The sequence below is a fragment of the Peromyscus leucopus genome, chromosome 1 (assembly GCF_004664715.2).
Source record: "Peromyscus leucopus breed LL Stock chromosome 1, UCI_PerLeu_2.1, whole genome shotgun sequence".
NCBI lineage: Eukaryota > Metazoa > Chordata > Mammalia > Rodentia > Cricetidae > Peromyscus > Peromyscus leucopus.
The window spans coordinates 170,086,991-170,114,291 of record NC_051063.1 but is presented as its reverse complement, the minus strand read 5'-3'; the positions used below and the strand labels follow the sequence as shown (position 1 = coordinate 170,114,291).

The 27,301-nt window shown below is 58.0% G+C and overlaps 2 protein-coding genes across 10 annotated transcripts in view; one reads left to right on the top strand and one right to left on the bottom strand.

Moving 5' to 3' along the window:
* Positions 1-27,301, bottom strand: part of LOC114688528 (carcinoembryonic antigen-related cell adhesion molecule 1-like) — an 875,221-nt gene that overhangs the window by 500,235 nt on the left and 347,685 nt on the right. The window lies entirely within an intron of this gene.
* Cic (capicua transcriptional repressor) lies at positions 94-26,955 on the top strand. Of its 9 annotated transcripts, none has more exons than XM_028859962.2 (21): positions 94-198; positions 3,275-6,080; positions 17,669-17,818; positions 17,902-18,136; positions 18,225-18,354; positions 18,446-18,628; positions 18,710-18,875; positions 19,657-19,859; positions 19,950-20,175; positions 20,578-20,681; positions 20,930-22,151; positions 22,233-22,420; positions 23,344-23,465; positions 23,571-23,737; positions 23,824-24,114; positions 24,218-24,540; positions 24,898-25,154; positions 25,254-25,408; positions 25,490-25,621; positions 25,784-25,915; positions 25,991-26,954. In XM_028859962.2, exons 2-21 carry the CDS (start codon positions 3,290-3,292, stop codon positions 26,356-26,358), a joined length of 7,545 nt encoding a protein of 2,514 aa, XP_028715795.1. In that variant the 5' UTR covers positions 94-198; positions 3,275-3,289; the 3' UTR covers positions 26,359-26,954. The 9 variants fall into 9 exon arrangements, with proteins under 9 accessions (XP_028715795.1, XP_028715794.1, XP_028715793.1 ...); XM_028859961.2 differs by lacking the exon at positions 94-198 and adding an exon at positions 234-986; XM_028859960.2 differs by lacking the exon at positions 94-198 and having other exon boundaries at positions 23,827-24,114; positions 24,221-24,540; positions 25,257-25,408; positions 25,991-26,955.

Below are 27,301 nucleotides of genomic sequence, written 5' to 3'. Positions count from 1 at the left end.
ACTCTGGCTACCAGCACCAACAACCTCGTGGGGGAGGGGTAAGAGAGTAGAACCGGTGAGGTCATTGCGCCGCCCCAGCCGTTGCTGATTGGCTGCGGGACTCGAGGGTGTCGGTTGGCTGCTCCTCGCACCTCCCCCTCGTGCCGCTACCGCTGCCACTGCGAGGAGCCACTGGCGACGCCAGAGCCGGGAATCCGGGTGAGTCGGGGCCCTGGGTCTAAGACGTTCCCGGTGTCCAGCGAGACTCAGGAGGAACTGCCCTTTCAGACTTTTTCTCCTCGCCTGGGTTCTTTGGTGCTCCAGGCACTCTGTCACATGGGAGTTGTAGTCTGCCTTATGTTGTCGACTACGGGCCGGATACAGGAGAAGACTACTATTCCCAGCAGGAACTGCGATCAGCTGGTCAACAAACGCTCGGGCCACGCCTTCCGAGCTTGCTCATTGGACGACATGTCCTTTAGCCCCTCCTCCCATCATTTCATTGGCTACTGTCCTTCGCAGGGGCTGTGTTCTTGCCTAAGGTGCATGGTGATTGGGTACTGTATTTGTCATTCGGCACAGAAATAGTCTGTTAATTGGTTAATGCAGGTGTCCATCACTTGTTGTAAGGTAGGGGGTCTAGGCATATCAGGCAGTCGTAGGCTTAGGTTGGTGTCGGTCCCGGAGGGAGGCCGGTCTTGGAATTTGGCCCCGCCTCTTAGCGCTGCCGGAAGGGTACGATTGGTCGCAGCGAGTGTCGCTCGTGGCCGATAGGCGGAGCCGACTAGACTGAGAATATCTATTGGTCTAGGTTGGCGCCGGTCAGCGGGGTTGTGGCCGCCAATTGGCTGGTTGCTCCAGCTGTTGCAGGTCCATTCACCATTTTGTGTGTTGGAGTAAAAAAAAAAGGGAGAATCGAGAGGGAGAGCCGGAGGGGGGCGGGGAGGGACCGGACCGGACTGAGCCGGGGCCACGGCCCCCCGCCCCGAAACCCCGCGGAGCCCGAGGTGAAGGGCGGGGCCAAGGCTGACACAGAGTGGGGGGTGGAGGGGAGCTGGAGGCCGAGAGGGGACAGGTGGCAGGGACGGGAAGGGGGTACAGGGCAAAAGAGGTGGGCGGAATGATGTGGGAAGGGGAGGCAGAGTGGAGGAAGTGGTGGGAAGGGGGGAGTGGCAGAAAAGGAGTGACTGGGGGAAGAGGGTAGTGGGCAGAGTACTGATAACAGGAAAGGAGGGGGGATAGGACAGGACTAGATGAGGGCGACGGGGAGGAAAGGGATCGAGTTTGAAGGGGGTGATGAAGAGAGGCGATGGGCAGAGGTGTCAGATTTGGAGGTCTAGAGATGGCTGACCGGAGAGTGACTGGGAGGAATAGGTGATAGAAATAAATGGGGTGACCAGCAGGGGGTAACAGGAGGGGGCCTAGTATCTGAGGAGAGAGGTAGAGGAGGTGACAAGATGGGAGAGAGTGCAGAGAAGATGGTGCCAGGAGGGGGAATGAGACCCTAAAGGACATGGGGTGGCCTGGGCTCCAGGAGTCACCTCTCCCTTCTGTGAGAGAGGTGAGGGCCCACAGGACCCTGGGTGGTAGTTAGCTATGGTGGACAGGAAGAGAGTAGGCCCCAAGAAAGAGAGGTTTGGCTCCGGGTAAAGAGACCGACCAGTTCAGACAGCAGGGTTAGGGGATGTCAGATGGTGTGCTTGTAGGTCCTGGGTGGGGTATACAGGTTTATGTTTGGGCAGGGTTGGTACCACATCTCAGGCTCCAGAATGGTGCCCTGGCAGGTCAGTGGGGAGATGGCGGTGGAGTCTGCCTAACTCCAGAGCACTTTGGGTGCCAACCTCAGGCCCTGCAGACTCTGCCTGTGAAAACCGGGATTGTCCCGCAGGAAGAGAAAGCCCCAAGTTGGAGAGCATGAGATCTGGGATTGCTGGTAGACTGGAGACTGTCCGAGGGGCCTCTGGTTGTGTGTGACTTCTGGGAGCATCTAGGACAGTTGAACTCATTTTTGGCCTTTCAAGTTTTCCAAGTCACTTCAGAGTAAAGTTTTGGGGGTTTTGTTTTGCTTTTTTTTTTTCTTTTCTTTCTTTTCTCAGGGCAGCTCGAAAGGGGGCGGGCAGAATGACTGTTCAGGAAGTGGGTGAGGTTGGCTTGTTGGGCTTGTCCTGCCTTCTTTGACCTCATCCTACTTATCCCCACCTGGAGTTGGAGGGCGTATTTGGGTATTTGGGGACACTGACCAATTCAGACTTACTGCCCAGCCACCCCAGTTTGGGTGAGGATGCATGCAGACCAGAAGTGGGGGCTGGGCTTGCAGGCATCACGCTGGGTGCTGTTGGGGGAAGGGGAAGACTCCCATGTAGTGGACAGAAATTCTGGGGTGTGCAGTTCTGTGTCCCACTGTGTGATGACGTGTGCCTGTAGTTGTTGTGCGCGTGCGTGCCTGTGCTCATGTACGGTCCTGTGGCAGTGCTGGTATGAGCTCTTGCCCCAAACGTGCCCCTGCCTGCTCTCTGCCAGGATCTGGGAAGGTGGCTGTACCTGGCACCCTGGGATTCAGAGCAGAGTGGGCAACCTTCCCTAGGGACTCTCAGCTGCGTACTCCTTCCCACAATACCTGGCCATGCGTGACTGCCTGGAGGGGTGGAGGGAGGGAAGAGGCTGGCATCTCAGCTGTGTGGCCTCCCTTTCTGTGGCTTGGTGCTTATGTATGCTGGTGTGTGCATTTGCCTGTGTGCTCTCTATGTGGTAAGAGTGAGAGCAAGCATGCCCTGTGGATCATGTGACAGGCAGCACACAGAAGTGGGTAGGAGCACTGACTCTGGAGCCCTGGAGAGCTGGGGTTCAGACCCCTGAATCTGCTACTTCTTAGGTTGATGATCTTAAGTCACTTTGTCTCTCTGCACCTTGCTTGATAGTAGCACCCATCTCTTAGGGCTGTTGGGAGAGGAAATTAGCATGCTTAGCAGAGGGCTGAGGACAGTGTGAGTGCTCTGCAGCGTGAACTCTCAGTGCTCCTCATGCTCCTTGGGGCAGTTGGAGCCTGTATGCTCCATGTCCCCCGTGGAGAGAGCAGGTATGCAGATGCTCCCCGAGGAGCCAGGCTGTCTGTTTAGGAGACCCAGGTGCCAGGCTGTGTCTGTATGCTTGCCAGAGCTCACATGAGTTAGAGCTAGCCTTGTGGGTCATGGAATTCAGACAGTCAACACCGCAAAATAGAAAGTCCCGAGGGACCCTGGGTCTGTGGGTACTCACAGTTGCTTCCGATGATCTCTGCTGCTCTCCTATCTCATAGGTGGATAGACAGACAATGAAGCCAATGAAGAAGGTGTGCCCTAGCCTTGTAGGTTCTGCCAGCGGCAGCAAGTCCCCACCAGCTACCAGGGCCAAGGCTTTGAGACGGCGAGAGGCCGGGGAGGGTGACAAGCCAGAGGAGGAGGATGAGGAAGCACAGCCACAGGAGCAGACAGGGCCAGAAGAGGCTGAAGAAGGTGAGGAAGAGGAGGCTGAGCGGGACCCTGGAGCTGAGGGGCCACCTCCAGAGCTGCAGCCCAATGACCCGACTCCAGGCCTAGCTGAGGACCCCAAGGGGGATGGGGAGGCAGGCCGCTGGGAGCCTTCACTCAGTCGCAAGACAGCCACGTTCAAGTCCCGGGCCCCAAAGAAGAAGTATGTAGAAGAGCATGGTGCCGGAAGCGGTGGCATGGCCGGAGCCCCTGAGGAGCGTGAGCGGACCCCTGAGGATGCCAGTGCCCTGGGTGTACCTCCACGGCCCCCCACTTCCACCCGGTCCTCATCTACCGACACAGCCAGTGAGCACTCAGCTGACCTGGAGGATGAGCCCGCTGAGGCTTGTGGTCCAGGCCCCTGGCCCTCTGGTGGCCCCAGTGGTGCCTATGACCTTCGGCAACTAAGGTCTCAGCGGGTGCTGGCTCGGCGTGGTGATGGCCTCTTCCTGCCTGCTGTTGTGCGCCAGGTGCGCCGTAGCCAGGACCTGGGTGTTCAGTTCCCTGGGGACCGGGCCTTGACTTTCTATGAAGGGGTCTCCGGTGGTGGTGTGGATGTAGTTTTGGATGCCACGCCACCTCCAGGTGCTCTGATGGTGGGCACAGCTGTCTGTACCTGTGTAGAGCCTGGTGTGGCTGCCTACCGAGAGGGTGTAGTGGTGGAAGTGGCCACGAAACCGGCTGCCTATAAGGTCCGCCTCAGCCCTGGCCCCAGCTCCCACCCAGGCCCACCAGGCACTCTGCCCCAAGCCCAACAGCCACTGCACCGTGAGCCCGAGGAGGCTGTGTGGGTCACCCGCTCTAGCCTGCGCCTGCTTCGCCCGCCCTGGGAACCTGAGGCCTTGCTGAGGAAGCTCCCTGCAGGCCCAGAGGAAGAGCAGGCTGAGCCTGGGGTCACTTTGCCTCCTTGCCCTTCTTCCTTGGAGTCCAAGCAGCCTGAGGATGCTGAGGTCTCCAATATCAGCTTTGGTAGCAACCTGGGGACTCATTGTGCAGAGGGGGAGGAGAAACACCCTCCAGCCCTGGGCACCCCAGTCCTGCTCCCACTGCCTCCACCCCAGCTCCTGTCGCCGCCCCCGAAGTCCCCAGCCTTTGCTGGCCCTGGTCGCCCTGGTGAGCAGCCTTCGCCCTGCCAGGAAGGAAGCCAGGGTGGCAGCCGGAGCAGCAGCGTGGCCTCACTGGAGAAGGGAGCTGCACCATCAGCCCGTGCTCGCACGCCCTTGACAGCTGCTCAGCAGAAGTACAAGAAGGGCGACGTGGTCTGCACGCCCAACGGTATCCGAAAGAAGTTCAATGGGAAGCAGTGGCGGCGGCTCTGCTCCCGGGATGGCTGTATGAAGGAGTCCCAGCGGCGGGGCTACTGCTCACGCCACCTTTCCATGAGAACCAAAGAGATGGAGGGCCTGGCAGACAGTGGGCCAGGTGGAACTGGGCGGCCTGCTGGTGTGGCAGCCCGTGAAGGAAGCACTGAGTTTGACTGGGGTGATGAGACTTCGAGGGACAGTGAGGCCAGCAGTGTGGCAGCCCGGGGAGACTCTCGCCCACGCCTGGTAGCGCCTGCCGACCTGTCACGCTTTGAGTTTGACGAGTGTGAGGCGGCCGTGATGCTGGTGTCATTGGGCAGCTCCCGGTCAGGCACACCTTCCTTCTCACCGGTCTCTACACAGTCGCCCTTCTCGCCAGCTCCGTCACCCTCACCCTCACCCCTCTTCGGCTTTCGCCCTGCCAACTTCAGCCCCATAAATGCCTCACCTGTCATCCAACGCACTGCTGTTCGTAGCCGCCACCTGAGCGCCAGCACCCCTAAGGCAGGTGTGCTGACACCTCCAGACCTGGGCCCCCATCCGCCGCCACCTGCCCCCCGAGAGCGCCATTCCTCCGGCATCCTACCCACCTTCCAGACCAACCTAACCTTTACTGTGCCCATTAGCCCTGGGCGAAGGAAGACGGAACTGTTACCCCACCCAGGGACATTGGGGGCCTCTGGGGCAGGAGGTGGAGGAGCGGCCCCAGACTTCCCCAAGAGTGACAGCCTGGACTCTGGAGTGGACTCGGTGTCCCATACACCTGCCCCCTCCACACCGGCTGGCTTCCGGGCTGTATCGCCTGCTGTGCCCTTCTCTCGCTCCCGACAGCCGTCACCATTGCTGCTGCTGCCCCCACCTGCTGGACTTACCTCGGACCCAGGGCCTTCTGTGCGAAGGGTGCCTGCCGTGCAGCGGGACTCACCCGTCATTGTCCGCAACCCTGATGTGCCACTGCCCTCCAAATTCCCTGGAGAGGTGGGCACTGCCGGTGAGGCACGGGCCGGGGGACCTGGGCGGGGTTGCCGTGAGACCCCAGTGCCCCCTGGGGTGGCCAGCGGGAAACCTGGCCTGCCTCCACCTCTGCCTGCCCCCGTGCCCATCACTGTGCCTCCAGCCGCGCCGACTGCTGTGGCCCAGCCGATGCCCACCTTGGGCCTGGCGTCTTCACCCTTCCAGCCCGTGGCCTTTCACCCTTCACCTGCTGCCCTGTTGCCAGTTCTAGTGCCCAGCAGCTATCCCAGCCACCCTGCCCCCAAGAAGGAGGTCATCATGGGCAGGCCCGGAACAGGTAAGAGGGTAGGTGGCTGGGCTACCATCTGAGCTGGGATTTCAAGAGTGATGAGCCGCCTGTCTGTCCCAGGATGGCTGTGGGGGAGGTTGGTCTGCTCCCTGCACAGGTGCAGTAGGGGCTCACATGCCAAGCAAAGGACTTTTCAGACTTGGTGTGCCATTATCAGAGGCTGCTTGTTGGGGACCATCATCAAGGCGCTCCTGAGAATGCACTCCCCAAGTCAGGCCTCTGTGGGGCTGAGGGAGGGACAACGTGATAGTCATGATGACATCTCCTGGGCCTTGGAGGACTGGGCCTCCAAGAAGATAAGCATTATGCACGGTTATCTTGCCATGTTTCACACCCAGCCCATAACACAGCACTCACCACATACACCCTGTGCTAACCCATTTCTGATGTTAGCTCATTTTTGTCTTTGTATCCCTGATAGGTGGGTGCAAGGAATGTGCTTGCTTAGAAGAAACTGAGGCCAAATTAGTGATGTTACATTATTAAGGCAGGCTGGCTGTGGTGCTTAAAAGAAGAGAAGACAGAGGACTCTTTTTTTTTGCTTTTTGAGACAGGGTTTCTCTGTGTAGCCCTCTCCTGGAACTCGCTCTGTAGAATAGGCCGGCCTCAAACTCACAGATCTGCCTGCTTCTGCCTTCCAAGTGCTGGGATTAAAGGTGTGCGCCCCCCATCCCCCAATAAGACAGAGAAGACTCTTAACAGGCCCTTTTCTAGTATGTGGAAGGCCAGGATTGGAAGGTGGGTACTGGGCACTCCTCCAGCTGTGAATCTAGCTAGCCTGGCTATCTTGAGAACAGGGTGTAGTAGACAGCTGTCTGTAAACAGTGACAGTCTAAGTGGTTGGGGATTGGTGGTCAGTATTCTGGAAGCCATGCAAGTCTTGAGAAGATGTTTATCCAGCTGGAAAAAGCCAGGAAGGGCTTGGAGAAAGGGCCAGAGGTCTGTGAACGGCGACACCACAATGGGATATAGATGGATCAGGCTAAGGCAGGTAGACAGGGGAGAGTGTGCAAAGGCATTGAGGTAGAAGCAGATAATCAGAAGGCTAGAGACTTGTAAAATTAAGGGCCCTGGAAAGTAGGGGATTATTGGGATGTGCAGCTGAATTGGTGAGCAGAGTCAGACCTCAGAGGGTCATTTTTATCCTGGGGACAGTGGGGAGTCATTGAAGGCTTTGAGGAGATATGATCATTGCTGCATTGTGGAGGGTGAGTTCAAGCCCTGAGGCCAGAGGAGATCATAAAGGCAGGAGTCTGGTTTGTGGATGTGGGTAGCAGTTGCTGTGGCTTGGGCTTGGGGAGGAGCCTCTTTACAAAGGAGCCAGGCCTTGCCCTTAACAAAGCACCAGCCTCGGCCTGCCTCAGAGCCAGGGCACGGGGACACAGGCTGTGTCTGTCTGAGGTTGTGAGCTGCATGCTTCACCCTTCTCTCCTGCACATTTTGCAGTTGTTACGGAAGCTGACCCATGGATCACCATTTCAGAAGTAGGCACAGCAGGAATTTCTGTTTAGGCAGATCTATAAACTACAGGTGAAGGTCCCCAGCGACCCTCTTGAGTCCCTGTTTCTTACATGCCCATGGCCCCCATTGCCGAGCTGTATGTCTCTTGGCACACACACGTACTCCAGTGCTGGGTGGGCAGGGTTGGCATCACTGCAGGTAATGCTGAGGCCCACCAGGACAGGCTTAGGAAGGGCTCTTGTCCTATCCAGATGAGGGAAACTGAGGCCTTGACCAAAAGAAGGTCCTGCTGTCCCCTAACAGGGAAGGCACAACTTTGCCAGATCTTCCAGCTTCCAGATCATAAGACTCACTACCAAGAACTCTGGTAGGAAGGGCTTAGTGGGCACCAGCAGTGCTATACTTGGCATGCCATGCATGAGCCCTGGTGAGTGTTCACTCAGAGTCCTCACAGCGCCCTGGGAAGTCAGCATGATGATTCCCATTAGATGCCTGAGGGGCCTGCCTGCCGCTCAGAGAGTCTGTAAGTCACTTACCTAAGGTCACCAAGCTAAGAAGAGAGAGGGCTGGGATTTGAACACACGCTAGCTATCTGGCTCCAGATACCAGGCATTGGAGTACTATCAGTGTAATGATGATAATGATTAAAACAACCCTTTATTGAGCATATACTATGTGCCTAGCCCCAGGCTTGGGGCCATTTCATCAAATCCACCTGATGCTAGGAAACAAGGATTCCCAGCTCTGTTGTCCAGATGTAGAACCAAGGTTCAGGAAAGGGAGGCCCTTTGCTGGAGGCCACCTGGTTGTCAGAACTTGTTCAGCGCCTGTCCTGGCAGTTCTGAACAGTGACTCCCTGACTACACCCATACTGTGGTATCTGGGCTGCCCTCAGGGCTGCAGGCAACCAGCCTTTCATTCTTCTCCCAGAGGCCTCCCTAGCCTTTGGAAGGCAGGTGCCTGGGGGGCCTACTGTCTCTAAAGTTCAAGTAGGGCAAACTGTCTAGTGGCATAATAGGGTCACAGTCCTGGCCCCTTTTGCTCTTCCATGTCAGGGCCTGACCCTCTATCAGAGGGTAGCAGGTGTGAGGGGGTGGGCCAGGGCAGCCTGCCTGCTCCTGCCCCCTCCCCAGGCATTTGCTTCCTCTGGGGGACATGCTGGGGCAGGCTGCCGGCATTCTCTGCATTCTGCTCATGGCATGGCCAGCCAGCTGCCATTGCCACCTCCCTTTGACTCTTCCCGCCTGTTCCCCAGGAAGAGGAACCCCCCCCCTTACCAACCTGTAGTCCCTGCCCAGGAGGCCAGATGTCTCAGTCCCACTCCTGGCATGGTCTCCTTCCCAGCCCCCAGCCTCCTGCCTGGCTTTGCAGTGTGGACACTCACTTCAGCGCCTGGCTCTCTGCAGTTGTCTTCTCGGGGCTTGTATAACTCTTCCAACCACTGTGTGTCCATCTTTCCCCTGGGCTCCAGGTGCTTTTCTCTTCTCTCTTCCTGGGTCTTTATTGCGTTTTCTAGACCTCTGACCTCTGCCTGTCTGACTGTCTGTCTGAGGACTGGCTAGGTACACCTTCATGGTTCTGTCGCTACTTGGGCTTCAGCCTAGCTTGTCAAGCTTCCAGCCTAGCTTCCAATCTTGGCTCCCAATTAGGGGGTTCTGTGTCTGCCTAGGCCTCCCCTGGCCCTCCCTTTCCTAGCCTTTCATTGACCTTCACCTTTCTTGTATATTTTGTTGTTGGTGGTGGTGTTTTGAGACAAGGTTTTCTATAGCCCTCGTTGGCCCTTGAGCCCTTCCTTCTGCGTTCATCTCCTGGTGCTGGGATGACAAGCCTGGACACTGTACATGGCACTGGGGATCAGACCCAGGGCTTTTTGCATACTTTTTCCTTTGGAGACTAGGTCTCATTTTGTAGGCCAGACTTACCTTGAACTTAGGGCAGTCCTCCAGTTTCAGACTCCCCAGTGCTGGGATTACAGATGTGTGCTGCCACAGCTCTCTTATTGTTTAGATCCTCTTGCTGCCTTTGCCCATATTCTGTGTATGTCAGAGTCTCTGTTTTTTTTTTAAAATGTTCATTTACTTATTTTGAGAGAGAGGGGTGGGGGAGAGAGGGAGAGAGAATGTGCATGTATGTATGCCTGAATGTGCCACTGTGAATTTGTGAAAGTCAGAGGACAACTTGTGATTATCATGGGGATTGTGGGACTTGAACTGAGGTAGTGAGGCTTGGCAGCAAGCTACTTACCTGCTCCCTCATCTCACTAGTCCAGGTTCTTTATCTTTTCAAACCAGTGGGCCTTTGCCAAACACAGGGGCATTTGCCCCTTCCTTTAAATTATTAGTGTGAGGGAGCCAGAAGACAGATTGTAGTGTCAGTTCTCTCCTTGCACCTCGACATAAGTTCTGGGAACTTAATTCAGGTTGCTGGTACAGCAGAAGCCTTTGTGTGCTGAGCCTCCCCCACCCACTTCCCCACACCTTTCTTAGAGAGTGTGAGGAGGTTGTCCAGGCCTGGGAGCTCTTTCTTGGTCCTTTACAAATGAGCTGTCCATTTTTGCCCCGAAACCTGCTGAGAAGTGTTGGTGTCTAGCTGGTACATCCACCCACCATACACCTGTTCCCCACTGGCAGGAAGAGGAGGCTACATGGGCCAAGCCAGGAGATCCGGGTAGAGGGGGTGGCAGGAAAGCAGGTCCCATGCCACCCACCCACCCACCTGCTAGAGGGCATGACCCCAAGCACCTCCACCCCAGTCTTCCAGGGCACACATTTGGTGCCGGCTCGATACTGAGCAGCATTTCACTATGCCATGAGCTGTGGGAAAAAAATGAGGCCTAGAGAGGGGCTGAAGGGGGTTGAACCTGGGTCAGCCAGACTCCCAAATTCAGGTTCTTCCCACTGCAATGTCCACTTTCTCTCCAACACTGAACTGGTATCGATTCCAGTAAGAGGTAGCCCTTTCCTCATCTTTCTGCCAGATGCAGGGCTGATCCGTCCTGGGGTAAGTGAGTGGGAAAGGCAGATGCTCCGGGATGGGACAAGGGAGAGCCAAGAGAGTTATTTCATCTGAGGAAGCTAGAGGCCAGGGACAACTCTGGTTCTTGTAGGCTTGAGAAGGAAGTTTAGGTAGGGTTTTCATTAGAGGTAACATATGAAGTATGAGGAGTAAACGGAGTTCAGGGGCATGAAAGAAAGTGTGAAGGTGCATGAACTTTCGGCTGTCTAGAGCTGGAGATGTCACTAGACTCCAGACTTGGAGGAGAAGCCTACCCAGGTCGGGCTTGAGACCAAGGCTGAGAAGCTAGGGCAAGTGAACAGCCTAGAAACGGTTTAGAGCAGAGGGGGGAGGTCGGCTCTCAGTGTCAGAGATCAGCAGATTATCCGAGAGAGGAAGAATCATGGGAAGAGCGTTACTCGGGGGAGACGATAAGAGAAGGAAGGAACTTTCCTGAGCCTGTGGGAATCTTCTTAAGAGACCCTCAATTCTCTCCAAGCTTAACAGCCTCTAGCACCGGTTACTTAGAGGGGTCAGGCTGCCTCCTCGTGGCGGCTGGCGGCAGGGCAGTAGACGTACGCATGCGCAGCAGAGGGGGGGGTGGCGGGGGAGTGGGGAGGGCCTGCATCCCGGAGACCCTGGCGCCCGGGCATTAATGGCTCCATTAGTGGCCGGGAGGGAGGCGCATTAGCAGCGGCGGCGGCGTCTGGCTCCCATTACCACCGGCGGCAGCGGCTGCACCGCAGGCGGCTGGACCCTAGCCCGGTGCGCCGCCTCCTCCGCCCGCACTTCGTCCCTGGTTCCCGCTCCACATGAGGGCGCGGGTAGGAAACCCGGGTCTCTCTTTTTCGGCTGAAACACTAGAGTCGCAGCTTGGGTTCAGATGTCGGCTGTGTCACCTCCTGAATGCAAGATGTCTCTCCCCCGCCACCTCAGCCTGTTGCTTGAGAAAAAGACAGGAAAACGGTGCACCTGGGGCTTTGTGGACACAGACAGGCCGCGCCCAACCCCATCCGCACCTGTGGGTGCGTGTTCCCGCGCACTCTTGGGGGTAGATTGCCACCCCCACAACCAAGGCGGCGGGTCTCAGTCCTTTCTATTGGTTACTGTTGCACCTTCCGACCGCCGATTGGCAGAGCACCCCCCCCCCCTTTTTCTGTGTAGTTAACCCCTGCGAGGCCCGGTCCTCCGGCTGGGTGATCCTTCCCCCCCACCCATCCCAGACAGACTGGGTGCCAGCTGGCCCGCGCCCCGTCGCGGCCCGCGTGGGTGTCAGGCCGGTCGGGCACCCGCCTGCCTTCCAAGCACAAAGCGGCTTTGTAGGGCCTGCCGGGGACTGGCTGGGGGCCAGGAGGCTAGTGGAAAATCTCGTGAGCGCTGAGAGAGGAGGGGAACGCAGGGCGGCGCCCCCTCCTCCGCCGGGCGGTGGCGCCTCCCTCAGCTCGAGCGGACCTGCCCGGGAGCCTGCACACAACCACTCACTTCCCGCCCTCGCACCTTTCCACCCCCAAGCCCCCATCCAGCTTTCCACCTGCATCCTGCTCTTCTCCCAATCCCTGGGGATCCCCCCCCCACACACTTATCCCCTCCCTCTTTTTTCCTTGCTCCCCCTGCCTACCCTACCCTAGCCTGGCTCACACTGACTCACCCTGACGCTATTTTTAGCCCCCCATCCCTGTGGAGCCTTGCCAGCCAAATCCTAGGCTCGTTCCCCAGGCAACCCTGGCCGTCGCCGACGCCTCCTGGGATGGGTGGGTGGGTAGGTGGGTGTGTATGTTGAGAACGGGTGAGGGGAGCTGGGGACACCGGGGTGGTGAGCCGAGCCCGGACCGGGCTGGAGAGCAGGGTAGGGAGCAGTCAAGGGCGGCTGGTAAGGGCGCGGTGCCTCGCGGGCTCAATAAATGGGGCCATGAGTTCCGAGTGAGTCGGCCTGTCCCTTGGTCTGTCAGCATCCCTGGCAGCTTGCCGCAGGCGTCGGGGCAGGCCCTAGCCTGCACCACCCTAGGTGGCTGTTGATGTGTCTGGGCTCTCTGTCCCCAGGCCAGGATGGTGTGTTTTGTTGGGAGCTATGTAGTTTTGGGCTACAGCTTTTGTGGAGTTTTTGAGGGGTGGTGCTGCGGGTGGCTCCCGTCATAGCCCTACCCAGTACCTTCCTTGAGTGAAGGATGGCTGTGTACCTCCCCTCCGATAGGGCTGGGGCCCTAGTTTAGGGAAACCCTCAGCCCTTTCCAACTTGGGAGGCCCCAGTTAGGGCTGGGTATGGCTGGAGGGGAAGCTGTGTGGGGATAGGACCTGCTCTTTCCTTTCACTCCGAGTCCACCCCCACCCAGGGTTCTTCCACTCAAACAATAGAAGCTAAGTATAGGGCTGGCCCAGTGCCCAGGGCAGGGGGGCCCTTCCCACCCGGATTCCAGCCCCTCCCTGCCAGTCAGGGCCCCCACTTGGTTGTACCCTGCCCTGAAAAGGGCCTCTTCCTAGCCTTTTTCCACGGGCACTGTGTGTTCTGCCAGATGTGCAACCGCCCCAGATGTGAGGCTCTTTCCCTGCTGTGCTGCGCTTGGCTTTTTCTCACCCAACAGTGGTGGGGAAGAGAAGCTTCTCTGAGCTCTGTCCCTGGGCCACACTAGAGTGGGGAAGGGGTTAACTTGCCAGTAGGTGACTCACTCAGACTTACCGTTGGAAAGAAAGAGGTGGGGGCAGCAGTGGGGGGATAGTGGGCCACATTGATTTCAGCCTCACATTGCAGTCCCTGGGGCAGTGAGGTAATGGAGGGTCTGAGTCTGGGGCTGCATAAAGGGGGGGGGGGAGTCACCTAATAGTCCCGGTGGTAGTCCCTCCAGGCTGTCAGCCAAGTGTCTGGCCCTCTGGAGGTCAGAGGGTTACAGACCTTCCTGTCCCTTTAGGATCAGGTTGCTCCGTTTTTGCCCTCTCCCGCCTGCCTTTAGCTTTGCTGGTGACTGGGGGCAAGCTGAAAAGGAGGGTTGCCTGCTCTTGTTGAAGACCTCTCCTTTATAGAAGCCCCCTCTCGGTCCACCTGACCTGTGTGACTGTTCAGCCTGTCTAGTTGTCAACCCCAGACCCTCTCGTGTGTGCCGCTTACCTCTCTGTACTATATTATCATCTCTGATCTTGTTTCTGGGCCTTTTTGGAATTCTCTGTTTGTGTCCACCTTGAGTACTGACAAGAGCACTTGAATTGGAGTCCTGAGTTGTTAAAGCCCTGGCTAATCATGCATAATTTATTCAGTCTCTTTGAACTTCATTTTCTCACTTAAACAATGGGTGTAAGGCTGATCTCCCTCCCTGGGTGGTTGTGAGACTTCTGAAAAAGGTAACACACAAGCTTCCAGCACATGGTTGCTCCAGTCTCAATCCCTTTTCTTTCTCCTGGTCCGTTTTCTGGGGGCAAGATGATCCTAGAAGGTGGGCAGTGGTGTGACCCACTGCCTTACACTGTACAAGCTCCAGAGTGGCCAATAGCTTTCTGGAGGAATGATGGTGTGACCCACTGCCTTACACTGTACAAGCTCCAGAGTGGCCAATAGCTTTCTGGAGGAATGATGGTAGGAGGCCATAGGACTCTGGATACTGAAGGAGCCGGTGCCCAGGATGTGGGGTTAGTGTCTGTGAGTTGGTGTGGCCGGGGACGGGAGTACTGAATGGGTGCTTAGAAAGCCTATGTGAGAGTGAGTCTGGGTATAGTGGACAAGCAATGTCTGCTGAGGTTGTCCTAATTCACGTGGGCTGGTGGAAGTATGAGTGTTACTAAGGCATGAGGGTGAGGAATGTGAAGTGATGGTGGGTAGGGAGTTAAAGATCATGTCCTTTTGAGGTAGTAGTACATCTGTGCCAGCAGGTGTGTGGAGTATGACTTCGTGTGTGACAGTATGGGTGTAAGACGTGCGGTGTCCGTAGTGGTGTGTAAGCGATAATGGGTGTGGCATGGAAATTTATCTAGGAGGAGTCTGCACACGCCTGTATGCTTGAGTTAGGGCTCAGGGATGATTTTGCCCAACCCTTCACCTCCCTGCAAGACCCGGCTCGCCAGGTCGGCCACGCCGCGAGTGAGCGTGTTCCTCGCGCGCACTGGACACGGCACGGCACTCAACTTCGGGCCTCTGCAGCGCGGCACCCTGAACCGCCCCCCTGGCTTGCTGCCTTTGCTGCAGTGCGCCCTCCCTGCCACCCTGCTGCGGGCCCGCCCCCGGCCGGCTTGGAGCCAACCGTAGTCCACCCCGCCCCGCCCTTATTTGCATATGACTGACGTTCCCCCGGGGCGGCCAATGGGGGTGGGCGCGGTGGGGCCTGACCCGCGCGCGGCGTCAGCAGCCAATGGGCTCAAGCGCAGGGGGCCGGGCTTGCGCGGAAGGCCGCGGGGGAAGCGGGGAAGGGGCGGGGGGAAGGCGCGGCGGGGGGAGGGGAGCGCGTAGTAGTGGCGGGGCGGGGAGGCGGCGGTGGTTCGGCGCGGGGCTCGCTTGGAGCGCACGGACGCAACCACGCTAGTCCGTCTATCCGCCTGGGACCCGAGGTCGACCTGGTGCCCAGCCGCCGGCCCAGGGCCCGGAAAGGCGGGGCGGCGGCGCTGTCTGCCGGGCGCGCGGGGCCAGAGCCGTTACCCGCCGGAGCTTCGAGGGAGGGAGGGAGCGAGCCAGCCAGCCAGCGGAGAAGGGAGGGGGCCGCCCCCGCGCACGCGCGCCGCGCCCCGCCCCACCTGCCCCGCCTGCTGGACTCTGCGAGGGAGGAGGGAAAGGGAGGGGGCGGCGCCGATGGCCCCCGAGCCGCGCGCCCCGTGACGGCCCCCGCGCGCGCCGGGGGGCGGGGCGGGGACGACTCGCACTGACCTCCCCCGCCCCCTGGGCGGCGGGAGGCAGGCGGCGCTTTGCGCAGGCGCGTCCGGCGAAGACCCCCGCGTGGGGCGGCCGGAGGGGGCTGCGGGGGGGGGGCATGCGGCGACGGCCTCCCGCTCCCCCCGGGCCGGAGCGGCGACGGCCAAGGACCGGGCTACGGGCAGAGCGGCGTCGGCCGCTGAGGAGGTGCGAGCCCCTGTCGGGCTCCCGCCGCTCCGGACCATGTACTCGGCCCACAGGCCCCTGATACCCGCGTCCGGCGCGGCCTCTCGTGGCCTCGGCATGTTCGGTCAGTAGCGTCCGGCGCTGGGACTGCAGGGGTCAAGATGTCGGGGTGCTAAGTGCGGAGTATCGGTTATAGGATGTAGTACCTGCGCGGTTGAGGAAGAGTAAAGGGATGGCAGAGAAAGTTTAGAATCTAGCGGGGCCGAGTGGTTGGTGTTAGGCAGGTGTGAGTGTAGCCGAGCGGTGGGAGTGAGGAGTGGGGTGTACATGGAGACAGGTGTGGTGCTTAAGTGACGGGTGGAACAGATCCGTTGTGATTGGTGGGTAAGGGCTACAGAGTAACAGGCTTTGGAGTCTGGGTTAGAATAGGAGCAGACCGAGTCCTGCTGGTGGAAGAGGTGGGATGAGGGCAGTGAGGGGGCATAGAGGAGTGATCTCAGGACAGGTTTTGTGAGAAGCACCGTTGCTCAGAACAGACTGTGGGTAGCAGTATTTATGGTGTGATTTGTAGGGAGGGCGGGAGAGAGGCACACCTACCTGGAGGGTACTACACTGGGATGAGGGTAGGACCAAAGGACTGCCCCATTGTCTGCTTGGCCTCTCCATTCCCTCCCTGTTTCCAAGACAGCTAGGAGGTCTTGATGAGAAAGATTTTCGTGGAGATGGAAACACATCCAGGGCCTTGCAGGCTGTCTTGGGGTTGGAGTCCCTAGCTGGCCTTGGTGTGGGGGGCAAGGATGTTGGGAATCTTGAGTGCCTTCCAGTTTTGTTTCCCTGCTTCCCTGTTCCCTCTTTCCTTTAAGGCTCCTTTCCTTTGTCAGTCCCTCAGAATCAGGTCTCGAGGCCAGTTCTTGATATAGTGCTCCCCCAGAGTCGATTTCTGAAGGTATTGGGGTGGGGTCACCTCAGGTCAGGTTGCTCTGGAACAGGGGGAGGCAGGGAATGATGGATATCAGAGATAGGGCGTTTCCCTCCTTCCCTCTCCCCCTGAGCAGGGGCCTCTCTTCTCTGCTGGTTCCACTTCCCCTGGAGCCTGCGGCCTGGCAGTGTGGGGAAGCTCACTGATAGCTTTGCTCCTCAGTCCAGCAGGCGTGGTCCCAGCTCAAGGATCTCACCTACTTTCCCACCCAGCTTTCAGGTGGAGCTGGGCCTGAATGTTGGACCTTCTAAAAACCCCACTGGTGGTGGAATTATCTTCCTGTCTATCACCTCAAGGAAACACCTGGCACTTTAGCTTTCTCTGGGCAGCCTTACAACAGTTCTCTCCTCTGTCCCATTGTCCCTGCCTCTTCTTCTGGGGAGTTTGCCACACCCTCCATCTTTCTGGGCCAGGAGACTGGACACTGGGCATGAGATAAGCCCAGGGGTTCACAGGGAGGGAGGCTTCTGACTGGGTGTTGGAGTCTGTTTAGGAGACAAAAGAGGAGAGCCACCTGGACCCCACCCAGGAAGGGCAGGTCTAGCTCTCTGGGGACTGGTTGGGGGGGGGGGGCGGCAAGGAGGGTGTTCCTCACTGTGGGGCTGTTTGAGATTCCAGGCCCTGGAAATGAGTAGAGACAGAAGGGGAAATAGGACCATTGACCTCAGGAATGGAGAAGGGGGAGTGTGAGGCCCAGGTGAAGGGGCTACGACAGACGGCAGAGAGTTGCTGAGAGTGTGACGGCATGGTTGTGGGGAGGACTGTCCAGCCTTGCAAAGGTCTTAGGACATGAGAGTGGGGAATGGCAGCTGAGAGTGACCTGGTTTGTGGCAGGAGCCAGTTCCTCTGGCTTGGTCCCTGGTGGCAGGGCTGGTGGAGGTTGGGAGGGAGGAGGGGGCATGAGCACTATTTCTCTTTCCTGCTTCTGTGTCCTTTTAAAAAAAATCTAGAAGCCTTTTAGGGATTTTTTGTTGTTGTTTTCCTGACTGATGTCTTACTGACCGACCTAAGAGGCACAGGGTATAAAGACTGGGTGGAGCCACTTCACACAGGTTGGGGATGAACTTAAGTTGTGGTGGAAGTTAGGGCCAAGCTCTCCTGGCACCCAGCTCACATGGCTCCTTCCTACAGTGTGGACAAATGTGGAACCTCGTTCTGTGGCTGTGTTCCCCTGGCACTCTTTGGTCCCCTTTCTGGCACCCAGCCAGCCAGACCCCTCTGTCCAGCCTAGTGAGGCCCAGCAACCTGCCAGCCACCCTGTGGCCTCCAACCAGAGCAAAGGTACGGGGTAGGGACTATGGGAAGGCTTGGGGATGGGGGTCCAGGTAGCCCAGGAGCCCTCTGATTGACTGTTCTGTTCCTAGAACCTGCTGAATCAGCTGCTGTTGCTCATGAGCAGTCACCAGGAGGGGCAGGGAGTGCTGACCCTGGGCGGCCCCCTGGAGCCACATGCCCTGAGAGCCCAGGGCCTGGACCTCCACTCACTTTGGGGGGTGTGGATCCTGGTAAAAGTCTTCCCCCCGCTACTGAGGAGGAGGCCCCTGGCCCCCCAGGAGAGCCTCGGCTGGATAGCGAGACAGAGAGTGACCATGATGATGCGTGAGTCCTCGGGGCCTGGCGTAGGCTAGGGAGCTGGGGGTTGCAGAATCAAACACATGCTCTTCACTGTCCCTCATGCTCCCCACAGCTTCCTCTCCATCATGTCTCCTGAGATTCAGCTGCCTCTGCCACCCGGAAAGCGCCGGACCCAGTCCCTGAGTGCCCTGCCCAAGGAACGAGACTCATCTTCTGAGAAGGATGGACGAAGTCCTAACAAGGTGTTTCCCTTATACCCGAGCTTTGCCACCCCCCCACCCCAAGCCTGTGTCCCAGCCCTAACTGTCCTTCTCTGGGCTCTGTTAATGGCAGCGGGAGAAGGATCACATCCGTCGGCCCATGAATGCCTTTATGATCTTCAGCAAGCGGCACCGGGCCTTGGTCCACCAGCGGCACCCCAACCAGGATAACCGGACCGTCAGCAAGATCCTGGGAGAGTGGTGGTATGCCCTGGGGCCCAAGGAGAAGCAGAAATACCACGATCTGGCCTTCCAGGTAATTCTTCCTCTCCTTGGCTCTTCCCAGTGTTCTCTGGTGGGGTGGTGAGTGAAGGGTCGCCCTGCCCTTTCCTGCCAGGTGAAAGAGGCCCACTTCAAGGCCCACCCAGATTGGAAGTGGTGCAACAAGGACCGAAAGAAGTCCAGCTCAGAGGCCAAGCCCACGAGCCTGGGGCTGGCAGGAGGGCACAAGGAGACGCGGGAACGGAGCATGTCGGAGACGGGAACTGCTGCTGCCCCTGGGGGTTAGTCAGCTCCTTGGCTCTCCCCCTGCCACCTCTCCCTGAGGGCTGCCAGCCTTCCCCTTGCTTGCTCAACCCCTGCCTGAGCAACTTGTCTCCTTCGTTGCTTTTGAGGACTCATCCACAAAGGAACTGGCAGTTACTTTACCTGAATGAGCCAGGGAAATGCAGAAAAGAGACCCAAGTACAAATCGTTGCCTACTACTATTTATTGAGCATTTACTACATGCCCAAAAATCAGATCCCTTTTCCAGATGAGGATATAGACTCAGAGATGCCAAGTTACTTTATTAAAGTCCTAGGCTAATAAGTGCCACAACCAAGATTGAAACCCTAGCTTGGTTGGCTCCCCGAAACCATAGTTGGAACCATTGTCACTCTGTATGCCCTGGATTGGTTGCCTCTAGGAGTTCTGGGGTACTTTTGGGGGTATAATGCTGTGGATATGGCCTTCCATGAGAGTGGGGAATCTTACTGCTTCTCTCATAGGAACACTAAGGCTCAGAAAGGCCAGTGGTTAACTAACCAGCCCAAACCTCATGGACCAGTGACGAGGTTCGCTCACTGAGAATGTCTGCTTCCAGGAATGGGCTTGTCCCAGAGGACAGAAACTTCAGGAAGGAGATGTTGGGCTGGAGACTGGTGTTTTATCTCTACCAAGTGGCTCAGGGTCTCCAGCCTGTTTCTGCCCAGGACCTAGACACATCTGTGGAAAGTTGGGCCAGTCCAGGTGCTGGTGGGAGGCTTCCTGACTCTGACAGCCCTAACAACTTGTGCTTTACAGTGTCTTCTGAGCTCCTGTCCGTTGCAGCCCAGACACTCCTGACCTCGGACACCAAGCCTCCAGGGAGTGGCCCCTGTGGAACAGAACGGCTGCACACGGTTGGGGGACCTGGTTCGGCCCGACCTAGAGCCTTCTCCCACAGCGGCGTGCACAGTCTTGACGCTGGGGAAGTCGACAGCCAGGCACTACAAGAACTGACCCAGGTTTGAGGCACAGGTCACCAGGGAGGTAGGTTAGGAGGGCTGTGTGAGGCAGCAGACCCAACTAAACCCTCCCTGCCACCTGTCCCACAGATGGTGTCTGGCCCCACGTCGTACTCCGGCCCAAAGCCTTCCCCCCAGTATGGCGCTCCAGGATCTTTTGCAGCTCCTGGTGAAGGAGGTACCTTGGCCACTAGTGGGCGGCCCCCACTGTTGCCCTCTCGAGCCTCTCGTTCCCAGCGTGCTGCCAGTGAGGACATGACCAGTGATGAGGAACGTATGGTCATCTGTGAGGAAGAAGGGGATGATGATGTCATTGGTGAGTAGGGCAGGTTTATAGTCCTGGTGGGGCCTTGCATCAAAGGCTCCTTCAGCCTGTTCTTTTCCATGTTTGTTTGTGGCTGTAGATCGTCAGTTCTGCTTTGGCCAAGGAAGCTGCCAGCCATGCAGGAAACCCAAGGACATGGGTGTCATTAGCAGAGCACTAGATGCTCTTCCCAGTGTATGTTTCCAGTGCTGCTCTGTTAGATGCACATAGCCCTGGACCCGGGACTATCCTCCAGGGCCCCCTCTGTCCCGCCCTGCTGCTGCCATGGTCACCATCTCCTCACTAGTCTGCTTGGCACAGAGCTGAAGTCAGAACTCAGATTCTGTTCCAGGCTATCTCCTCCTGGGTAGTTCTGTACTCATTCCCTTCCCCACACTGTTCCTGTTCCCTCAGCTGATGACAGTTTCGGCACCACTGACATTGACCTCAAGTGTAAGGAACGGGTGACTGACAGTGAGAGTGGAGACAGCTCTGGGGAGGACCCAGAGGGCAACAAGGTGAGGCTGGGATGTGACGCTGTCCTGCCACTCAGACCCCTCCCGGATGACTGACCCAGGGGGAGGACTGGCTCTGGAGAAAGCAAGCTTCTTGGCTCGTGGGCAGTTGGGTCACATCCAGAATGAGTTGGCCTTCAGCTGGCAGAGGTGCTTTTGGTTTTCCTGGCTTACAAGTAGGCAGGGGTTCCTGGCATAGGGGTCCAGCTGTCTACACTCCCTGAGTTTAAGTTTCTTTTTCCTTAACCCAGGGCTTTGGCCGTAAGGTGTTCTCACCTGTCATCCGCTCCTCTTTTACCCATTGCCGTCCAACCCTGGACCCTGAGCCTCCAGGGCCCCCGGATCCACCTGCAGCCTTCAGCAAAGGCTATGGTCCCACCCCATCTTCCTCCTCCTCACCTGCTTCCACTTCAGTCTCCACCTCCTTTTCACTGGGCTCTGGGACCTTTAAGACCCAGGAGTCTGGTCAGGGCGGCACAGCAGTCCCACTACGGCCCCCACCTCCTGGAGTTGGGGGTCCAACAACACCTTCCAAAACCACTCGGTTTCTTCCGACGGATCCTGGCACCTTCCGGCGCAAGAGACCCGAAAGTGTTGGTAGCCTGGAGGCACCAGGCCCCTCAGTCATTGCAGCACCTCCCAGTGTGGGAGGAAACATTCTGCAGACACTGGTTCTGCCTCCAAGCAAGGAGGAACGGGAGGGCAGTGGTACACGAGTGCCCTCAACCCCGGCCCCATCACTGGCCTATGGGGCCCCAGCAGCCCCTCTGTCCCGCCCTGCTGCCACCATGGTCACCAATGTGGTCCGGCCTGTCAGCAGCACTCCTGTGCCCATTGCCTCTAAGCCCTTTCCCACCTCTGGCCGGGCTGAGGCGTCTTCAAATGACACAGGTGCCAGGACTGAAATGGGCACTGGGTCTCGGGTGCCTGGGGGGTCCCCATTGGGTGTCAGTTTAGTGTATTCAGATAAGAAGTCAGCAGCCGCCACCTCACCGGCCCCACACTTGGTAGCTGGTCCCCTGCTGGGCACTGTGGGGAAGGCACCTGCTACTGTCACCAACCTGCTGGTGGGTACCCCAGGCTATGGGGCTCCTGCATCGTCTGCTGTTCAGTTTATTGCCCAGGGAGCCCCAGGCAGTGTGACCCCTGCAGGCTCAGGAGCAAGTGCTGGGAGTGGCCCCAATGGGCCAGTACCCCTGGGCATCCTGCAGCCGGGTGCCCTAGGCAAGGCTGGGGGAATCACCCAGGTGCAGTACATCCTGCCCACACTGCCCCAGCAGCTTCAAGTGGCACCCGCCCCAGCACCACCCCCTGGGACCAAGGCAGCAGCTCCCAGTGGCCCTGCACCCACCACCAGCATCCGTTTCACTCTCCCTCCGGGCACCTCGACCAACGGAAAGGTCTTGGCTGCCACTGCGCCCACTGCTGGCATCCCTATCCTGCAGTCTGTACCTTCCGCCCCACCCCCTAAAGGTGAGACCTGAGCCGGGTATTGGGAGGATTTGGGGCACTGGCCTGTTGGATTGTCTTGTAACCTTTTGTTGCCTCTTCTAGCCCAGTCAGTTTCTCCTGTCCAGGCCACGCCCTCAGGTGGCTCAGCCCAGCTGCTTCCTGGGAAGGTGCTAGTCCCACTGGCTGCCCCGAGCATGCCAGTTCGAGGGGCAGGGGCTGGCCAGCCACTGCCCCTGGTCAGCTCACCTTTCTCAGTACCTGTCCAAAATGGTGCCCAGCAACCCAGCAAGGTAAGGCACTCTGGTAGTGGCCTCCCCTTGCCTCACTGTTGGGTGTCATCCTTGTATCACCTGTGTCACTGTTTGCCTTTCCCGTTTCCTCTTTTTTCCCTCTGGGACTTAGACTGGTGTTTATCTGAAGCTTGGGGATTAATATTTATTAAGAGTATGGGAGAAAAACAACAGGGCAAGTGCAGGCTGTAAATCCTGGCAGTTGCTGGGAAGGATGGGGATAGGAATAAGGAAGAGAAAGTCATGCCTTTTGCGTAAGGGTTAGCCAGGGAGGTCTGTAAGCTGATGCAGAAAATGAGTTGGGGCTGGGTATGATGGCACACCCATTTACTTCTAACACTCAGGAGACAGAGCACATGGACATCTGGGTGAGTTTAAGGCCAGCCTTCTACATAATGAGTCCCAGGCCCACCTGTCTCAAAAAGGGGGCAGGGAAACTGGAGAGCACTTGCTGTTCTTACTGAGGACCTGGGTTCCCAGCACCATGTTAGTGCACAACCACCTCTAACTCCAGTTCCAGGGGATCAGACGCCCTCCTCTGGCTTCCACAGGCACTGCATGCACACAGTGCGCATGTACATAAAAGTAATGAGTCTTCAAAAATAGAAGAAGAAAAAAAGCTGGGGATGTCCAGAGAAAGCCCAGAGTGTCTGCGAAAACAGGCTTCGGAGTTTACGCAGTATCCCAAGAGGGAGAGGTGCAAAGGAAACATTGACATTTTAGTTGGAACTGAGGAAAGCAGGCAGGCTTAGCATTGAGGATCTGTGAGCTGCTGCCTGTTTTTCTTACTGTTTCTGTGCAGCCCACTGGTCTCCTCAGTATCTCTCTGTACCTGTTCCTTATCTGCATCCTCCTTAGCCTGTAGTCTAGGCCTTAGTCCGCTCTCCTTTGGGATCACATCTCACTCTAGCTTTTGCTCACAGATTATCCAGCTGACTCCTGTGCCTGTGAGCACACCTAGCGGTCTGGTGCCACCCCTGAGCCCAGCCACAATGCCAGGACCCACATCACAGCCTCAGAAGGTCCTGTTGCCCTCTTCCACAAGGTGAGTCCAGTTAAGCCCTTTTCCTGCCTGGCTTGCAGGGCAGACCAGGGGTGGGGTAGGGCCAGCCCACCTCACTTGACTCCTCCCGTTTCCTCTCCTGTGCAGAATCACTTATGTGCAGTCAGCAGGTGGCCACACTCTGCCTCTGGGTACCAGTCCTGCATGCAGTCAGGCTGGAACAGTGACCTCATACGGGCCCACCAGCTCTGTAGCTCTGGGCTTCACATCGTTGGGGCCCAGTGGTCCTGCCTTTGTACAGCCCCTGCTCTCAGGTGAGGGCTGGCCTGGGGACTTGGGGTGGGGTTGCCACAGCTCCAGACCCTGACTTGGTTCCCTGCCTCTTCTGTCTTCCTCCCAGCAGGCCAAGCTCCATTGCTGGCTCCTGGCCAGGTGGGCGTGTCGCCTGTGCCTAGCCCCCAGTTGCCTCCTGCCTGCACAGCCCCTGGAGGCCCTGTCATAACGGCGTTTTACCCTGGCAGCCCTGCACCCACCTCAGCACCCCTGGGCCCACCTTCCCAAGCTCCTCCAAGCCTGGTCTACACTGTGGCCACCAGCACCCCCCCACCTGCTGCTGCCATTCTGCCCAAGGGCCCGGCAGCCTCTGCCACTGCCACTCCAGCCCCCACTAGTCCTTTCTCGAGTACCACAGGTGGGTGTCAGGGAGACTCTGTGGCAGGGTTTGTGCAGGTTGGGGAATTCAGGGAATGGGCTTCAGTGAGGCCTGGCTTAGTCGACGTTCCTTTCCTTACCAGCAGGCTCCATGACCTACAGCTTAGTGGCTCCCAAGGCCCAGCGGCCCAGTCCAAAGGCCCCCCAGAAGGTGAAGGCAGCCATCGCCAGCATTCCCGTGGGGTCTTTTGAATCGGGTGCCACTGGGCGGCCTGGACCTACATCCCGACAGTCTCTGGACTCTGGCGCAGCCCGAGAGCCAGCTGCTCCAGAATCCGAGCTTGATGGGCAGCCCACACCCCCAGTCCCCCCACCTCCCCCAGAGACGTGGCCTCCTGCTGCTCGGAGCAGCCCACCCCTACCCCTGCCTGCTGAGGAGCGACCTGGCACCAAAGGCCCTGAGACTGTAAGTATCTAGCTGGCTATGGATTCCCGTAGTGCTGGTCCGGTTGCTGGCCACTTTTAACTGTTCTTTTCCCTCTGTGGGTCTTCTGCCTATCTGCTGTATCTCATCGTATCTGGGGCCTGCATTCAGGGTATCCTGGCCTTCGGAGGGAGGCCAAGGGTCTGTCTCATCTTTCATCTCGCCTCATCTTGTTTCTGGCTATTGGCTCATCGTCTGCCCTGCTCCACTCCCCTTTCGAGTCTCGTCCCTGTAGCCTAAGCTGATCTACTACTTGTGGTGGATACTGAGTGCTGGATTCCAGGCAGGAGCCCCCATGACTACATCTAAGTCCAGTGTTCTTGCCTGTCCCCAACCCAGGCCAGCAAATTCCCCAGCTCATCTTCAGACTGGCGAGTCCCTGGGCTGGGCCTGGAGAGTCGTGGGGAGCCTCCCACTCCCCCCAGCCCAGCTCCTGCTCCAGCCACAGTCCCTAGTGGAAGCAGCAGTGGCAGCAGTGAGGGCAGTAGTGGGAGGGCAGCTGGGGAAACACCTGAGCGCAAAGAAGTGACTAGTTCTGGCAAGAAGATGAAGGTGCGGCCCCCACCCCTGAAGAAGACCTTTGACTCTGTGGACAGGTGAGCAGGGCCTGGGGCCGTGGTGGACTACCTAGGGCTGGTGGGAGAAGGGGCCGCTGCAGACGGAGACAAAAAGAGGTGACCCTGCTGGCTCTCCAGCAGGGTCCTGTCAGAAGTGGACTTTGAAGAACGGTTTGCTGAGCTACCCGAGTTTCGGCCAGAGGAGGTGCTGCCTTCACCCACCCTGCAGTCTCTGGCCACCTCGCCTCGGGCCATCCTTGGCTCCTACCGCAAGAAGAGGAAGAATTCCACTGGTAGGCAGCCCTGGCTCCTAAGTAAGTGGGGGACAGGCCAGAGGCCACCTCCACTAAAGCAGAGTCTGCTTATTTGGCTAGACTTGGACTCGGCGCCTGAGGACCCCACCTCACCCAAGCGCAAGATGAGGAGACGGTCGAGCTGCAGCTCAGAGCCCAACACCCCCAAGAGTGCCAAGTGCGAGGGTGACATCTTCACCTTCGACCGCACAGGTGCCGGTATTCAGGAGACCAAGGGCTTCCAGGAGTGGTGGTGTCGTGAGGGTCGTGGGGCAAGGCTTGGTGGGCACTTGGATGATGGCAGGGAGTATGGGGTCTCCGCTGCAGCCCTGACTGCAGCCGTGACGACTGCGCTCCTTCCCTTTACCTGGGCAGGTACTGAAACTGAGGATGTGCTAGGAGAGCTGGAGTATGAGAAAGTACCCTACTCATCACTGCGGCGCACCCTGGACCAACGCCGGGCCCTGGTCATGCAGCTCTTCCAGGATCATGGCTTCTTCCCATCAGGTGAGCAAGTCTTATACTCCTGGGAATCACTCCTGGGGACTTGACCACATCTCTCACCACCTTTCTGTCCCCCAGCCCAGGCCACAGCAGCCTTCCAAGCCCGCTATGCAGACATTTTCCCATCCAAGGTGTGTCTGCAATTGAAGATCCGAGAGGTCCGCCAGAAGATCATGCAGGCGGCCACTCCCACAGAGCAGCCCCCTGGGGCTGAGGCCCCTCTCTCTGGACCACCCCCTACTGGCATGGCTGCTACTCCTGTCCCTACTCCCAGCCCTGCTGGGTGCCCTGACCCCACCTCTCCAGGCTCGGACTCTGGCACTGCCCAAGCTGCCCCGCCACTGCCTCCACCCCCAGAGCCTGGGCCTGGACAGCCTGGCTGGGAGGGGGCTTCCCAACCCTCCCCACCTCCCTCTGGCCCCTCTACAGCTGCCACAGGCAGGTGAGGTGCCCTTGAAAAGATCCCAGGACCCACAGTACCCCCCTCAGGATATGGACAGTATATAGATGGCAGGAATTGGGGGCCAGACAGTGGGATAGTTACCTCCTCCCCAGTAAGCCATTTTGTCCTTTCCAGTTTGGCGTGGGATGTGGCCTGTTCCCCTTGTATATAGTCCCTCCCTGTGCTTGGGGGGGGGGGGCAGCTGAGGGGCACAGACTCCCTCCTCTGAGCTCCCTTCAGAGCTTTTCACTTGTACTTTATGCAGAACAGCTCCTGTGAGGGCTGCAAGCTGGAGGGTAACATGAGCCTTGGGCCACAGGGAGAGGCCTGTGGAGTAGTGGGGAGTTCATGCATCCCCCCTTTTCCCCCAGAGGGGCTGGACTCAGGTTAGTTTGGGGTGGGGGGGGGCTCCTGCACTTTGCCACAGGCATGGGGAGGATTTTCCCCACCCTCTGCCCTCCCAACTTGGGTTGTACTTTCTAAGAAGGTGATTTCCCCCTTCCATTGTCCCCATTCCCAGAACAAAACATGTTGATCATGTGCAATATTTCTTACTGTGCCGAGAAGCCGCAATGACCGAGATTAAAGCTGTTTAACACACCTCTGGCTGCTGACTTGTTTCTCAAGTATTACTTTCACACTCCTTTTCCCAGGTGATCATGGGGCAGTTCCAAGACTGCCACTATGCCATTGATACCCTGTTATGGTCAAGGGCCTTTGTGTTGACATCTCTGCCTCTGTGAGTGAGGCAGCCTGAGCAGTCTGGGAACGGTGCCCATCTGCCTATGCTGAGACCTTGAGCTGTGAGGAAGGCAGTTTACCACTTGGTGGTAGAGTTATTTCACTCAATCATTGCAAGAGGCAGAATTTAGGAGGCCAGTTTGGGGCCATGGGCTATCCTCAGGGACTGACTCAGTTACCACTGCTGCCAGTGAAGAAGAGTCCGC

What these genes read in the sequence shown, in the direction of transcription:
- Cic (XM_028859962.2), top strand. Translation starts at nt 3,290, where the DNA reads ATGAAGCCAATGAAGAAGGTGTGCCCTAGCCTTGTAGGTTCTGCCAGC. An exon ending in CTGTTGCCCTCTTCCACAAG is followed by an intron (nt 23,466 to 23,570) that starts GTGAGTCCAGTT and finishes TCTCCTGTGCAG; the next exon opens with AATCACTTATGTGCAGTCAG. An exon ending in GAAGAGGAAGAATTCCACTG is followed by an intron (nt 25,409 to 25,489) that starts GTAGGCAGCCCT and finishes TTATTTGGCTAG; the next exon opens with ACTTGGACTCGGCGCCTGAG.